This window comes from Bos indicus, chromosome 26 (assembly GCF_029378745.1).
Source record: "Bos indicus isolate NIAB-ARS_2022 breed Sahiwal x Tharparkar chromosome 26, NIAB-ARS_B.indTharparkar_mat_pri_1.0, whole genome shotgun sequence".
Lineage (NCBI taxonomy): Eukaryota > Metazoa > Chordata > Mammalia > Artiodactyla > Bovidae > Bos > Bos indicus.
The window spans coordinates 23,584,971-23,601,094 of NC_091785.1; the positions used below are offsets into that span (position 1 = coordinate 23,584,971).

Below are 16,124 nucleotides of genomic sequence, written 5' to 3' on the forward strand. Positions count from 1 at the left end.
ACAGGGCCTCACGGCTCTAAGGGAGGAGGCTGGGATGTTTCTTGATTGTGTCTTTATGGCTTACTAGCTAATGAAAGGATTCCTGGGTGGGATGAATAAAATATAAGCCAAGACCAAAAAAAAAAAAACCAAACAGAAAATTCTGAGAAGGCACAAGAGCAATTAAAATAGATTTTTTTTTTGTAATTATCATCATAAAACCTTGGCACATAAATTTGGCAACAAAACCTGCCCTACGGGGTGGGAACTTGAAGTCTTTGTTATCTTTGGGTGTGAAGACTTGCACATCTTACCACATGCTGATAAAAGGTGAGCGTGCTGGTTTCTGTTAAGTTGCAGAAAAGGTCCTGGAAAACGGTCGATGCTCTGGACTGTGGCTGTGATGCCAGGCAGTGGTTTCCTGGCAAAGGGGAGGGTTTATCTCTCAAAAAACAGAGGTCTGTGGGCTGAGAGGAAGCTAACTGGGAGTCTATAGATACCTTGGGAGACCAGAGAAATTGCCCTGTAATCCTCCTCAGGAGAAAAGTAACAGGAGACTGAGAAGCCGAAGGCCTCCTGACAGTGATCGGGCAACGCACAGGGTCTGATCAAATAAGAAAAGTGCTCTTAAAATGTTTTTATGTATTTATTTATAATTTATTTTTTGGCTGTGCCGTACGGTTTGCAGGATCTTAGTTTCCTGAACCTGGGCCCCCAGCAGTGAAAGCGCTGAGTCCTAACCACTGGACAGCCAGAACATTCCCAAATGTCTTGTTTTCATAACATTAAATTGAAACTCAAAGAAGTAAACACCATTTCAGAAGTATCTGTAGATCTGGGGCTAAAGCCTGGGGATAGAGTGGGATCCCTTATTTCACAGATGGTTGCATCTGTCAGCCTGTGCAAAGTTACCAGGAGTGCAGAGAAGCTTGATCCTGAGGGTAGGAGAGTGGTGGAGAGGTCTGGGGTGGGGCTTCAGGGGAAGACTATAATAATGTTAACGAGGCTCATTACTGGGTGTCAGACACCATGCTAAGTGCTTTACCTTATCTCATGTTGACTCATCATCAGACCTTATAAGCCGGGTGCTATTACTATTTGCTTTTTATAGATAGGGAATCTGAGGCTTAGCAAAGTTGGGCCATCTGATGAAAGTTGCTGCTGCTGCTGCTGCTAAGTCACTTCAGTTGTGTCCGACTCTGTGCGACCCCAGAGACGGCAGCCCATCAGGCTCCCCCGTCCCTGGGATTCTCCAGGCAAGAACACTGGAGTGGGTTGCCATTGCCTTCTCCAACGCATGAAAGTGAAAAGTGAAAGTGAAGTCGTTCAGTCGTTGGTCACCTGCTAAATAGAAGATATCTGATAAATTATTAATTTGCCATGTTCTCTTAAGTGGAAGCAACAAGAGGAAGTGCTGTTGACTTTAATTTTGACCAACAATGGAAAATTGGCTCCTGACATGAAAAGAGTAGAGAAAGTTGTGACATGAAAATTTTAGGAGACAATGAACCCATCATAGGAGCTTCCTTGGGTACTTGCCATGTTTTGTTCTGCTTGTCATATTTAAACAGGGACTTTTGCTCAATGGTCTCTCAGATGGTGGTCCAGATAGGCTAAGGAAAGATAAAATACAAGGTGAATGGTTGAATTATTTGGCCCAGAGAAGAAGAGACAGACTTCAGAGAATTATCTTCAGACTCCTCAGGGCTATTCCAAGTAGCAGAGGAGTGGAAGTTATTCAATAGAGCTCCATAGAGTGGAGAGGCTGTCACTTGAAGTTGAGGAAGCAGATTTTGATGGCTCTGATGACAGACTTTCCAGTCGTTGAAGGGTGGGACCAGCTGAGAGCCAGTCAGAACCACATTGGAAAGAGGAGCCAGCCATCAGATGGGAGAGTACGTCCCCTTCCATCCTGTGATGTTGTGCAATCCAGTGTGGGCACTCGGTTGATATTTGTGCAGTAGGTTGACTAGAAAAGCAAAAATGGAAGAAGCCTTGGTGAGGGGAGGTGGGTTTTATTTTTAATGAAATGTGTTAGAAGCTATGGTGAATGTGCCTTTTAAAGCAGCAACATTTAGAGTCACCTGGATTTCCTTTCACTTTGTTTTAATGAAAGTTCTTTGAAGACTGCCCCAGCACCTAAGCTAACCTAATCAAACCTTCTAAAGGGGTTTGGTGTCTCCCAGGGTGCTTAAGTATTCTTGCCTTGAGAACCCCATGAACAGTATGAAAAGGCAAAATGATAGGATACTGAAAGAGGAACTCCCCAGGTAGGTAGGTGCCCAATATGCTACTGGAGATCAGTGGAGAAATAACTCCAGAAAGAATGAAGGGATGGAGCCAAAGCAAAAACAATACCCAGTTGTGGATGTGACTGGTGATAGAAGCAAGGTCCGATGCTGTAAAGAGCAATATTGTATAGGAACCTGGAATGTCAGGTCCATGAATCAAGGCAAATTGGAAGTGGTCAAACGAGATGGCAAGACTGAACGTCGACATTCTAGGAATCAGCGAACTAAAATGGACTGGAATGGGTGAATTTAACTCAGATGACCATTATATCTACTACTGTGGGCAGGAATCCCTTAGAAGAAATGGAGTAGCCATCATGGTCAACAAGAGAGTCCGAAATGCAGTACTTGGATGCAATCTCAAAAACGACAGAATGATCTCTGTTCGTTTCCAAGGCAAACCATTCATTATCACAGTAATCTAAGTCTATGCCCCAATCAGTAACGCTGAAGAAGCTGAAGTTGAACAATCCTATGAAGACCTACAAGACCTTTTAGAACTAACACCCAGAAAAGATGTCCTTTTCATTATAGGGGACTGGAATGCAAAAGTAGGAAGTCAAGAAACACCTGGGATATCAGGCAAATTTGGCCTTAGAATACGGAATGAAGCAGGGCAAAGGCTAATAGAGTTTTGCCAAGAGAGTGCACTGGTCATAGCAAACACCCTCATCCTACAACACAAGAGGAGACTCTACACATGGACATCACTAGATGGTCAACACCGAAATCAGATTGATTATATTCTCTGCAGCCAAAGATGGAGACGCTCTATACAGTCAGCAAAAACAAGACCAGGAGCTGACTGTGGCTCAGATCATGAACTCCTTATTGCCACATTCAGACTTAAATTTAAGAAAGTGGGGAAAACCAATAGACCATTCAGGTATGACCTAAATCAAATCCCTCCCTTATGATTATACAGTGGAAGTGAGAAATAGATTTAAGGGACTAGATCTGATAGATAGAGTGCCTGATGAACTATGGATGGAGGTTCGTGACATTGTACAGGAGACAGGGATCAAGACCATCCCCATGGAAAAGAAATGCAAAAAAGCAAAATGGCTGTCTGAGGAGGCCTTACAAATAGCTGTGAAAAGAAGACAAGTGAAAAGCAAAAGAGAAAAGGAAAGATATACCCATTTGAATGCAGAGTTCCAAAGAATAGCAAGGAGAGATAACAAAGCCTTCCTCAGCGATCAGTGCAAAAAAATAGAGGAAAACAATAGAATGGGAAAGACTAGAGATCTTTTCAAGAAAATTTGAGATACTAAGGGAACATTTCATGCAAAGATGGGCTCAATAAAGGACAGAAATGGTATGGACCTAACAGCAGCAGAAGATATTAAGAAGAGGTGGCAAGAATACATAGAAGAACTGTACAAAAAAGATCTTCATGACCAAGATAATCATGATGGTGTGATCACTCACCTAGAGCCAGACATCCTGGAACGTGAAGTCAAGTGGGCCTTAGAAAGCATCACTATGAACAAAGCTAGTGGAGGTGATGGGATCCCAGTTGAGCTATTTCAAATCCTGAAAGATGATGCTGTGAAAGTGCTGCACTCAATATGCCAGCAAATTTGGAAAACTCAGCAGTGGCCACAGGACTGGAAAGGGTCAGTTTTCATTCCAATCCCAAAGAAAGGCAATGCCAAAGAATGCTCAAACTACCGCACAATTGCACTCATCTCACACGCTAGTAACGTAATGCTCAAAATTCTCCAAGCCAGGCTTCAGCAATACGTGAACCGTGAACTTCTGATGTTCAAGCTGGTTTTAGAAAAGGCAGAGGAACCAGAGATCAAATTGCCAACATCTGCTGGATCATGGGAAAAGCAAGAGAGTTCCAGAAAAACATCTATTTCTGCTTTATTGACTATGCCAGAGCCTTTGACTGTGTGGATCACAATAAACTGTGGAAAATTCTGAAAGAGATGGGAATACCAGACCACCTGACCTGCCTCTTGAGAAACCTATATGCAGGTCAGGAAGCAACAGTTAGAACTGGACATGGAACAACAGACTGGTTCCAAATAGGAAAAGGAGTCCTTCAAGGCTGTATATTGTCACCCTGCTTATTTAACTTACATGCAGAGTACATCATGAGAAATGCTGGACTGGAAGAAGCACAAGCTGGAATCAAGATTGCCGGGAGAAATATCAATAACCTCAGATATGCAGATGACACCACCCTTATGGCAGAAAGTGAAGAGGAACTAAAAAGCCGCTTGATGAAAGTGAAAGTGGAGAGTGAAAAAGTTGGCTTAAAGCTCAACATTCAGAAAACGAAGATCATGGCATCCGGTCCCATCACTTCATGGGAAATAGATGAGGAAACAGTGGAAACAGTGTCAGACTTTATTTTGGGGGGCTCCAAAATCACTGCAGATGGTGATTGCAGCCATGAAATTAAAAGACGCTTACTCCTTGGAAGGAAAGTTACGACCAACCTAGATAGCATATTCAAAAGCAGAGACATTACTTTGCCAACAAAGGTTCGTCTAGTCAAGGCTATGGTTTTTCCTGTGGTCATGTATGGATGTGAGAATTGGACTGTGAAGAAGGCTGAGCGCCGAAGAATTGATGCTTTTGAACTGTGGTGTTGGAAAAGACTCTTGAGAGTCCCTTGGACCGCAAGGAGATCCAACCAGTCCATTCTGAAGGAGATCAGTCCTGGGTGTTCACTGGAAAGACTGATGCTAAAGCTGAAACTCCAATACTTTGGCCACCTCATGCGAAGTGTTGACTCATTGGAAAAGACTCTGATGCTGGAAGGGGTTGGGGGCAGGAGGAGAAGGGGACGACAGAGGATGAGATGGCTGGATGGCATCACCGACTCGATGGACATGAGTTTGAGTGAATTCCCGGAGTTGGTGATGGACAGGGAGGCCTGGAGTGCTGCTATTCATGCAGTCGCAAAGAGTCGGACACGACTGAGCGACTGAACTAAACTGCTGCTGCTGCTGCTGCTGCTAAGTCGCTTCAGTCGTATCTGACTCTGTGCGACCCCGTAGATGGCAGCCCACCAGGCTCCCCCGTCCCTGGGATTCTCCAAGCAAGAACACCGGAGTGGGTTGCCATTTCCTTCTCCAATGCACAAAAGTGAAAAGTGAAAGTGAAGTTGCTCAGTCGTGTCTGACTCCTAGCGACCCCAGGGACTGCAGCCTACCAGGCTCCTCCGTCCATGGGATTTGCCAGGCAAGAGTACTGGAGTGGGTTGTCATTGTCTTCTCCGGAACTGAACTGAGGGTGCTTAAAATCCCGAGATGTCCTGAGGCTCCCTTTCAGGGATTTTACTGGGGTCAGAGGCAAAAATAACAGGTTTGGCTGGGAAGTATGAACAGATAGACCTATTTTGATCCTTTAAAAACACGTACTGACTTAGGAACATTCTCAAGCGTTTTTGCTCCTGGCAAAATGATGCTGTGCTGCCTTCCTGCAGCCCAGGCCTTTATCAAGTAGCTTTTGTGTCTGGGGCCTCGCCTCCCCTGACATAGCATGCGGCCACGGGTCTTTGCTTATTGGAGACTCGGTGTGTTCTTGTGGATGGGGCTGGGAATCTGTTGCAGGAGAAGCCGTGAGCACGCTGTCAGAGACCCTGAAGCTGAGCTTGTTTATTACTTTACTTGGAAAATAAAGAGCTGACTTTGAGTGACATCTGACCTCACTTAAAAGGCAGCTGGGTTTTTTTTTTTTCCTCCTTTTCCAGGTGAAAACAAGTCACCTCCTCGCCCTTGTGGCTTGAATCACTCAGACTCTCTCAGTCGCAGCGACCGAATTGATGCGGTAACGCCGACGCTGGGGAGTAGCAACAATCAGCTCAACTCTGCATTCCTCCAGGTCTACATCCCTGACTACTCAGTGCGAGCCCTCTCCGATCTCCAGTTTGTTAAGGTGAGAGGGAAGGGTGGCCCGGCTGGGCCTAGCAGGGGAAGGTCTGCTTCCCTTGTGAGCAGGTGGCTCCCTGGCCCCTGTGTGGAGCCTTCCTTGGTCATTTTGCGGGGGCCCTGCCTCCAGCTCCTGTGCCTCCGCCTCCGCCAGGGAAGACCATTGATCTCCCTGGCTCTGTCCAGTGAGCTGCCAAATCAGATGTAGCTTTCTCTTTCAGGGAACGAGAGCTGGAGATGGTAAGAAAAAGAGGAAACCTTTTCAGCCAGTCTTCACGGACTTCTGAGAAACTTGGAGGATTTGCTAGGGAGAACCCTCAACTTACTTCCTCCCCCGAGACAGAGCTTTTTTCTCAGTCTGGAATAAAGATGGCTTTGAGGGGACGAGCCAGCTCTAGCTGATGGAAGCCTATCTCCATTTTCTAGTCTGGGTGGAATTTTGAGACAGACTTTGGATATAGCTTATGCCAGTATAAACTGACCTGTTCGTAGAGTCAACGTGAACTGTACAAAGTGACTGAAGGATGGTTTTCACCTAGGGCAGCTACTTGGGGCCCTTCAGGGGATATAAGGTATAATAAATATAATGCCATGTGGAGAAAAGATAGCCTAAAAATATTATCTTGGTTTGTTTTCTGTACCATCTCCTGGCCCCAGATCTCAAGACAGCAATACCAAAATGCCTTGATGGCATCCCGGATGGACAAGACTCCTCAGTCTTCAGACAGTGAAAACACTAAAATTGAATTGACTCTTACGGAGCTGCACGATGGGTTGCCGGATGAGACGGCCAACCTGCTCAACGAACAGAACTGTGTGACGCACACCAAGGCCAACCACAGCCTGCACAGCGAAGGCGCCATCTAGGGCGCCCGGCCCCACACCAGGCCGCCGGCCTCCCGCCGTCCGACCGTGAATCCCACTAGTGTGAGCTTGTGTGCCATGCTGCATCCTGCAACGTCCTGACACCAAAGACTCTGTCCCCTTCCTGGAAGCAGCAGAGGAGGCCGGGGAGGGCAGGCATGGAAACCGGAGACAGGAAGTCGACAGCCAGGGCGTGGCATTTCGAGATTATGGAGATGAACTTCTTCCGCCCAAATAGAATCATGTTTATTTTTTCAGCTGTACCTTTTATCATTATTCACTCTCCTCCTCCCTCGATTTGCATGAAGTTGAAAATTGTCGCGATTTTTTTTTTTCCGAGAGATCATGTTTTTAAAAAGTGTCTTTTGCAGAGTTGTAAGTTGTTCTGTCTGAACTCTGCTATGACCCCATGATGTGACCGTTAGAGGATGGACTTGTCCCTCCAGTGGCCTCCCTTGGGCCCTCCCTCCCCACCGCCCCAGGGAGGGGCACCCTTCCTCTGTGCCCCAGTGGGTGTCGCTGTCGAACCTGAAGGATGAATGACACAGACCTGCGAAGGCTGTCAGCCCTGCGGTGGAGCCTGAACAGGGACCCGCAGTTGCCTCTCTGAGCTCAGTGTTGTTTTAAGTTAATGTTTAACCATGTCCCTTCCCCTCAGAAAGGTTTAACATTTGCTTGGAATGTGATTTTGCTCCCACTCTAAGGAATTTTTTTTATCACCAAAATGAATGTTAATGAATTTTAAACTGATGGTTTATCTTTGCAAGAGGCCAGGGTGGATCCCCCCAACATTCCCCCAGCCTGGGACCTCTGGCTCAGCCAAGCCTCTTCCCCATCTGAACCTCCAGAGCGCCGTCATCCCACCCCACCCCCGGCCTTGCTCTTGTTAACCCAAGATGCTGCTACACAGATGCCAAATGGAAATCTTCCACAGGGCCCTCAAGTAAACTCGAGGTGTGTCGTCCACGCTCCTGCCCTTCCTGCTGGGTCGGTATGTGGTTGTTAGAAAAGCAGTCAGACCTTCCAGCTGTGCTCTGTGCCCCGCCGAGAAGGCGCGTCCAGACCCATGTGTCTCACGGAGGGAACTCTGGGGACTGCCAGCCCCTGCCCCCCCGTCCAGGGAGCCAACTGTCCCTCTTCCCCTCAGCCCTGGGCCCACGGGGCCCAGCAGGGTTGGGCTCTGTGCCTCTGCCTCGGACTCGGCCCATGCCAGAGAGGCTGCCTGTAACAGCCAGGGTCAGTTTGGCCCCAAACAGGGATTCAGAAACCAAATGTGTGTCATGGCCATTTTATGTGTGTCTCTGTCTTATTTTAATACCAGATTCATCACGTGTAGTGAGATTAATGTCAGGAGGTATTTCTTGAATGACTGAATTCTTAACTCTTAGCTGTGTTTTAAGTGTTAACCCAAGGGATATGTGCATTTTGGGGGCAACATTCATACACTGAAGTGACTTCCTACTGACCACAGTTTTTAAGGTAGACCCGTCAGTCCACGCTGTGTCCAGTCTCTAGGCAAGAAGATAGCGTTTTCTCCATTGGGTCTTACTGCACGAAGGGAAGCCCTGGGGCTAAGCAGCAGTTTCTTCTCCTTCCTCCAGGTAGGACTGTGCACCCCAGGCTGGGTGCTGGTGGGTGGGAGCTGTGGTCGGGGAAGAACCAGAAACACGCTGGGCTTGCCTCCCAGGGGGCAGCTCGGCGGCTCCAGTGTCGTATGTGTGCCCGGCACATGGCTTCCCCTGGTGCGTCGGTCCTGGAGCATCTTCCCAGAAGGTGCCATGTCCCTTGGTGAGGGAAGTACTGCCTCACTTGGTAGAAGTCACTGGGGTGCCCCTTTAGGGGCTGAGTGGCCTGTTGCCAGCACCCAAGATACCACCAATGGGATGGCACTGCCGCCGTCAGGCTTGACATAAAGTTTAAAAGGTCTTGCTTTCTTAAGATGCGTTGAGCTGAGCACACTGCCAGCGTGATGTGACTCGGAAACTGGGATTGTCTGTGTAGGGGGGCGTGCAGGAATGAGAGTTCCCTGTAATAAGGGAAACTTGGGCCTTGCTGGGGAAGGTTTCTGAGCCAGCCCCCGGGCCACACTCTGGGCCAGGACAGTACTTGCCGTCCCTGGTGGAGCCAGGCTGCCAAGCCGTGGTACCTCTGGCCTCCAGGATCTCCGCCTGTCAGCTTCCCCTGGCCGATCTGCTCCGACCTGCCTCCCCACACAGTGCATCTCCAGCATGTCGCCACTGGAAGCAGCCTCTGGAACCACTGTTAGCGTGCTGGATCTTCTGGGGTCCACCTGCTTCTCTGAGAATCGTAAAGCCCTGCTGAGAGGATTCCAGCTGCTGGCTCCTTGGCTTCAGGGAGAAATGGATAACTTTTCCACATTGCTATACCTGCTCAGTGTGGCTCTGTGAAAAGTCCTCTCTAAAGGAGCTGGTGGCAAGAGGGCTTTGCCGTGGGGCTCCTGGAGGATGAAATTTTAGTCTCCCAAGTTCGTATTTATTTTCTATAAACTACTCTTTACCTTTGATTTTCACACTGTTTTATAGCAACAGGGAATCCCAAGTAGGTCCTGTCTGGTCCCTGAAGGAATGAAAGCTAACATTTGGCAACAGTTACATCTCCTTTGAGGAAAGCTTAGGACCCTTCAGATGTAACACTCAACATCTGAGAGAGAGATATCTGATATCTCTTCCAGGTCCCACTTTCCTTCTGGAAACTAACTTCAGGCTGTGGAAGGAGAGATGCTGGCTCATTGCTTCTGTGAGGCAGGCGAGCAGGAGAATGACTTGGGCTTAGAAGGTCTGTGCAATTTGTGTCTGTAAAGTAAACGGGAGCAGGGCAGAGAAAGATCTCAGATAGTTGAGATCTTGATGTGTGGTGGCTAGTCCTTAGCACCACCGGTGGATCGTCCTCTCCTTGGGCTGCTGGGTTTGTAAGCGTGGGTGAGGAAGTGGGTCAAGGAGCAGACACAGGCCCCGGGGTTCCGAAGCGTGTGGGAGCCCTACCATCCGGCCCAGGGCCTCGCTGTCCTCTTCAGGGTCCTCGGGGCCCCTGCTGCGAGCCCTGGCTCTGAGGGACCAGACAGGGCCACCTCCTGCTCCTGAGCAGCCATTCCGGCATCCCGAATGTTCCTCCTGGAACTAGATTCTGGTATCCAGGTGTTGCCAGGACAATCTGCTTTTTCTTCATAAATGAGACTTGCTAGTGCTTTAGAGGTTCCCTCTCTTTTAATTCTCTGTTCATCCAAAATCAAGTGTTTAAACTTTTAGGAAAACAGAACCTTAAGATTTGTGCATGGAAATTGGGATGTTAGTCAACTTACAGTTAGCTTAAGCCTTGGTTCTTACATAATTTGAATTTGAAAGGGCACCCTGTGTAACTTTCCTCCCCTCCCTCCCTCACCTCACTTCTGGAAGAGAGCTCAGTGCCCATGCTGACAGGACTGTCTTCCCTCGGTGGGAAGAATAGGGCATCTTGCCATTTCCTAATAATATTTCAAGGAACTTTTGTGCACGTGTTGAATGTAAAACTTCACACTATTATGGAACATTAACTGTGAATATATTGACCTGTGCTGTCCCCGGTACCATACAGTTAAAGGACCAGCTTTTCCATGTCTTGGAAAACAGTGCTAGATACAAGAAGTGCATTTCCCTTAGGAAATGAAGCAACAGGAATTTGGGCTAAGCAGGGGCCATGAACTTCTGTCCTCAGATTACCTCAAGTCGAGGAGCAGACCTAAGTAGGCCCTGGCCCACTGAGCCTGTGTCATGGCTGGTCAGAAACAAAACCCAACCCTGTCACCTTCTGAAAACCAGCCAGGGATCTGACCACTTTCTCCTTTCCTGGGCCAGGAGACCAGTATCCCTCCAGTGTTCGCCAGGGCCCAGTCCAGGTAGAGGACTCACCTGGGCTGGCACAGGAAGGTGCTCACCTTGTTCCCTGGGATTCTAAGCAGGAGGCCACCAGGGAGGATTGGCCTGGGGCATGTCACATGACACAAGCTCCGTGTTAGCACGAGGGCGGGATACAACTCCCCTCTCCACTTTGATCCTGGAGATGGTTTTTCTTGCAGAGTGGTGGGGACTGCCAGACTGAGCTGGGCAGTTCAGGGCGTGGAGCTTTCTGAAGTGCCACTGCGCACTTTCTTACTTGAGGACATGGCCTCTGGTCCCAGGTCAGGTGTGGTTCTGTTATGGCCTCCAGACTAGTGGTGCTTCAGGCTAGCAAGGGCATCTTGGAGGGTTGGCAGGTTAATGCAGAATTAGAGGGGATTTAAGGAGTTCAATATTAAAGTGATTTGGGAATTCAGAAACTTTTCCCATGTAAACGTTATCAGTGAGGAACCTACTCAGTGGATTTTTATACCTCAGGGCCATTTGCAGATTTTTATCTTTCAACATTTCTTTTGTATTTGAGTGGGCTGTTAGAAGAGATGAGTTTGGGGAATGTTGTTCATTTGCTGTTCGTCGCCTCTGTTTTTGGATGTGCAAGGCACCCAAGCCAAGCTTGCTCAAGGCTGTGATGGTGGGCCTTCCACCTCCACCACGTGCGGGCATCCTTCCTACAGGGAGCGCTTATGAGCTGGCTTTCCTCCTGCCCTGTCTGGAGATGCCAGGAGTCCGTGGTCAGCCCTGAGAACAGGAGGGAAGAGGGCAGTTCACAGCAGCTGCAGCACCTGAGGCAGCTTTCCATCCCACCATCTTGGGCTGGGAACCTTCTTTGCGGACTTCTGTGGTTGACTTGGCTCAAGTGAGCTTTCTCTCTGTATATGCTAGAGCCACTGACATCATCTCAGAGGAATTATTTTAAATATCGGGCTGTACTTGAAGCAACATGGAAACAAAAGGTTCCAAGTGGCAGGAGAGTAAAGTTCTAGGAGTTTGCATGCCAAGGTTTATATGTACACACATCCAACACGCACTGTAAAACTTGAGTGAGTACTCATTTTCAAGTTTGAATACCCACTGGGTATCAGACATGAACGACTTGGAAGAATGACTGAGAGTACTGTCTTCATTGGCAGCGTATCTTCTGGCATTTGCCCACATCTGACCAACAAGGATTCCTTTGAGAAGTGGGCCCAGATTCCTCTTCAGACTTACCCTGGAGAGAACTGTCAAGTGTGGACCTGGAGGACCTTGGGTGCCTGCCCTTAAGTTGGAGGCCCAGGCCCCTTGGGTGTAAACAGCTGGTTGCAGGCTCATAGAGCAGAAGGGAGAGGGAGAAAAAAGGAAGGCCTCAGGCCTCTCATTGCCCAGAGCCCAGCCTCACTCCTGGTTCATTACTCCCCGTGTCTAAAGTCTACTGTGAAGGTGGAGTGTGTCAGTCCATTGACTTTTCATTTCCGGAGTCCTTTAAGTCCACAAATGTATATGCTTTATTTTATATTATTATTTATTATGTACATACGCCTCTACTGTTAGTGCATCGTCTGTGACTAAGATGAGATCTGTTCCCGAGCCCCTCATCCATGGAGCCTAGGCTTCTGTTGTCTTTCAGAGTGGATGAGAAGGAGCAGTTTTGTTTATTTTCGTCTTAAACAGGTTGCTGCTCTTACGTTGGTCCTAGTGTGCCAGGCCCTTTACTGGACCCGCCTCTGTTCCTGACAGCAAGTGTTTTGAGATGAGGATGGAGGCAGGTCTCCTACTTCATGGCAGGGCCTCTTCAGGGACCTCCATGAAATACTTTAGAGGTGGTTTCATGGTGACTGGGTCTGCTCTCTAGGCAGTGGTACAGCATGGCTTTGAGGCCAGGGCCTCCACTCCCACAATCCGAAGCCAGGTTGGTGGCCTGGCCCCACAACAGGGATGGTCTCCAGTTCCCACCTTGGATCACGGGGTCCATCTCTGTGCACCAGGGAAGCTGCCTACCCACCTGGGCTTCTGAGACGCCTTTTGGTTTTGAGGTCCGATGCCAGCACTGCCTTGGCGCCTCACAGAAGACCTGCTTTGAGTCTGATTTCCACCCTCCTTAGTCTTAACTCACTGTATCATAGTGTACATTTCATGCTTTGCGCAGCGAAGTTTTCTGAACACAGTTATCTAGAGCTGTGTCCATAAACCTAAATAAGCACAAACGACATGTATAGGTTTCATGAGCTGATTGTCATAATGAATGCATTTTATAATTCAAACGATGTTGTAGATTTACAATCTATTTATTTTGTATCAATTTATTTGTAAATTTTGTGATTGTTTTAAAAGGTTTTTGTTCATTTCTATTATTCTATTTAGATAAATGATGATTTCTGTTCACCCTTCTAGCGAATGTGTCTTCCCTCTCTCCCCTATCACCTCTGCCAACACAGGCCTCGTCCCCTGCTTAGTGGGAAAGCTGAGATTGATTGTCACCAAGGCAACACAGCGGGGCATTTCCTTTGGATGTACACTACCAAGTCTTACATTAAAAGAGAAGCAGGTGCTAGAACTTGAGCCTCCAACTTCCAGCCTCGTACTCCAACTTCCAGCCAACAGCAGGGCTGTCTTCTCTTTTTCAAGGATCATAATCTGTTCCCCATCAGTTCATTTTAGATAAAGATGCTGGGGGTACCCATTGAAACTGCCCCAGACATTTGCAGCTCCATCACTAAAAACACATTTCAGCTGGCAAATGCCTTGACTGTTTTTTCCCTAGGCAAGCCCAGAGGCCTCATTCAAGCCTCTCAGTTGGCTCTTAAAGATGAAAATGGCTCTGCAGATCTTTCTCTGTGATGGGAAGCCTAATACAATGGTTGCAAGAGGCACAGATGGTCTACCAAGTTAAAATCAAGGGCATGAGTGTGGTGAGTCATGGTCGGATGCTCTTCAGGATTCCGTGGGCCTGCCTGATTCCTGTGTGAGCCCCATCCTCTCCCACTGCCACTTCTATTCCAGGCTTCTGCTCCTCCTTACCCTCCTCACTCACATGACCAGATCCTGAAGATCTTCCAGTCGAGGTTCACAGCCCCTCTGTGATCTATTCCTAGACCACATCTTCTTGGATTCCTTTTTACCTCCCCTCTGTCTCAGTTCTGCATTCTTCTGAGAATTGAGCTTCTTAATGACTAGTCCCTTGTTTTTCCTACCATGTTGTTTTAACCGTGATGTTCTTGATCTATTTTACTTACACTAGTCCTGTGGATTGGAGACATTTTAGTGAAGAACTGCTGACAAAGCTGGCTAAGACACCACCTGACCTAACCACCTCTCCCACCTCCCCAGTCATCACCCCCAATTTCTTGAAAGTGGAAAAAGGTAGAGCTACATCCCAGTTAAGTGCTATCTTCTTGGGAGCCTGTTTGCTCTCCTTAGAAGAGCAGAAAGCAGGGCCAGGGAAGGAATTCTCTCTAGCATGTCTGCTCCCAGTTCACTCCTTTGCTTAGTTTTTCCTGCTTTACTCACTTTGCCTAGGTGAGTCCTGAGCTCAAATCAGGAAATCCTCAAAGGAAAATGTGATTTTTCCTCCAGTGAAGATGAGGTTTGCCTAAGCCTTCCCTCTGCATCCATGGGGTTGCCTGCACGTTGGTTCATTCCCGAGCTGTATCATGATAAAAACTCTGGGGTTTTTATTTCATCTCATGCATCATGCTCCCCAGTGCCTCTTGTTAACCCAGCACTTCTGAAGACAAAGATAGTGATCAGATGGTCTTGTAGAGAAAGTGACCAGTACAAATGACCTTTTTGTAGCCTGGAGTTGATTTCTGGAAACATACTTTTTGAAGGTAATTTAATAGATAATTCCTTATTAAAGCCAAAATGTTTCATTATATGAGATGGCTAATAAATGTTTGGCTTCTTTGTATGATTGTTTTATCGTTTTCCCTCCAAGATCCTCACATCTCTGCTCTTTCAAAAAGTCCCAGAACAAAGCCGTGGTTATAGTGCCTCTCTGTGACATTCTGGTGGCAGGACATCTCCCCTAGGGGATGACTGTGAGGCCTAAATATGCAGGGGGATTTGGGTACCAGAATTCTTTGTCAGAGTGCTTTTCCTGCTAGGATATGAGTGACTATGAAGCCCTCAAACAGTAGGCTTACACATGGCAGGAATTTTAGGTGAAGCCAGCTTCCCTGCGACAACTCTGCTACATCACTGACCTGAGGGCAGTGGGTCCAAAAACAAAGTTACTTGCTTCAAAATTCCCACACCCACAAGCTAAACATTATCTTTGGTGCAAACCCTCTGGCAAACACTGAACACTTAATATTTTTCAGTGCTGGGAAGGTGTGCATGACAAATCCTCTTTCCAGTTATCTCAGGAACTTGTGAGCCTTGGAAGGACTAATACTGTCCTTCATGTGAAGACCGTGTGATGAGGTTTCCATTGGCCTAGACTCTTCAGCCTCATCTATAGCCCCGGCCAAACACAGCTTTGGGAAGAGCACAGTGGGAGACCAGAGCATTTCGGTGAATATATATGTGCCTAATTTGATTCATGAACCAATCTGTCTCATCCATAAAGTGGAGCAAAGGTATTTTATGGGCAGTGACCAGACCAAAAATTTCTGTCATTTTAAATTAGAAAATAGAATTACATTTATAGTTAAGAGTTGATGGGCTTGAGAGGAAGTGTTCTGTGCTCACTTGGGAGTACTTTTTGGGGTTAAAGCTCTTTAAAGGCACTTAAACTATTGTTTATACTTTAATCTTTATCTACCTTTATGGGAACAAGTCAGACAGTTGTGGCCTTGGGAGGAAGACATGATGTCTGAGGGCAGGGGAGAAATGCTTGAAATTGCCAGGCTAAACAGAAAACCAGCCTTGTTCGTTCTGCAAGTGAACGCTCTCCGTAGATGACTCGCTCTCTGCGGTGCCTCCACGCTCAGCAGTGAGAACACCGTGTACTGCTCTCCTGCTCCGGGAGGCGTGGGCTGGGACTGTGTGGGTTCCGGGAAGTCAGCTGGCTGCTGTGCCATGTGCATGTCCTCCCTGGGGGCCGTGCACCGAGTCTTTTTTCAAGGCTTCTCAGGTAGCCCCATGGTTGAGGTTTCATTTTCAGGGCCTCCCAAAGCTGTGTATCGTTTGAAATTGTTCCATCTGAGGAAAAACTTTAAGAATAGCTCTATGCTCTAGTCACCAAGAAAGAATGTCATGAGAAACCTAAGTGTTGAGACATAATCCCG

At 47.6% G+C, this 16,124-nt stretch overlaps 1 protein-coding gene across 2 annotated transcripts in view; it reads left to right on the top strand.

Annotated features, from left to right (window-relative positions):
• The window catches only part of CNNM2 (cyclin and CBS domain divalent metal cation transport mediator 2), a 184,070-nt gene extending 169,267 nt beyond the window's left edge, over positions 1 to 14,803 (top strand). For both annotated transcript variants that reach the window (XM_019988575.2, XM_019988576.2), the window contains 2 exons: positions 5,983 to 6,167; positions 6,818 to 14,803. In XM_019988575.2, coding sequence (XP_019844134.2) covers positions 5,983 to 6,167; positions 6,818 to 7,027 — 395 coding nt within the window. In that variant the 3' untranslated portion in view covers positions 7,028 to 14,803. The remainder of the gene's footprint in view (positions 1 to 5,982; positions 6,168 to 6,817) is intronic.
• The last annotated feature ends 1,321 nt before the right edge of the window (positions 14,804 to 16,124 follow it).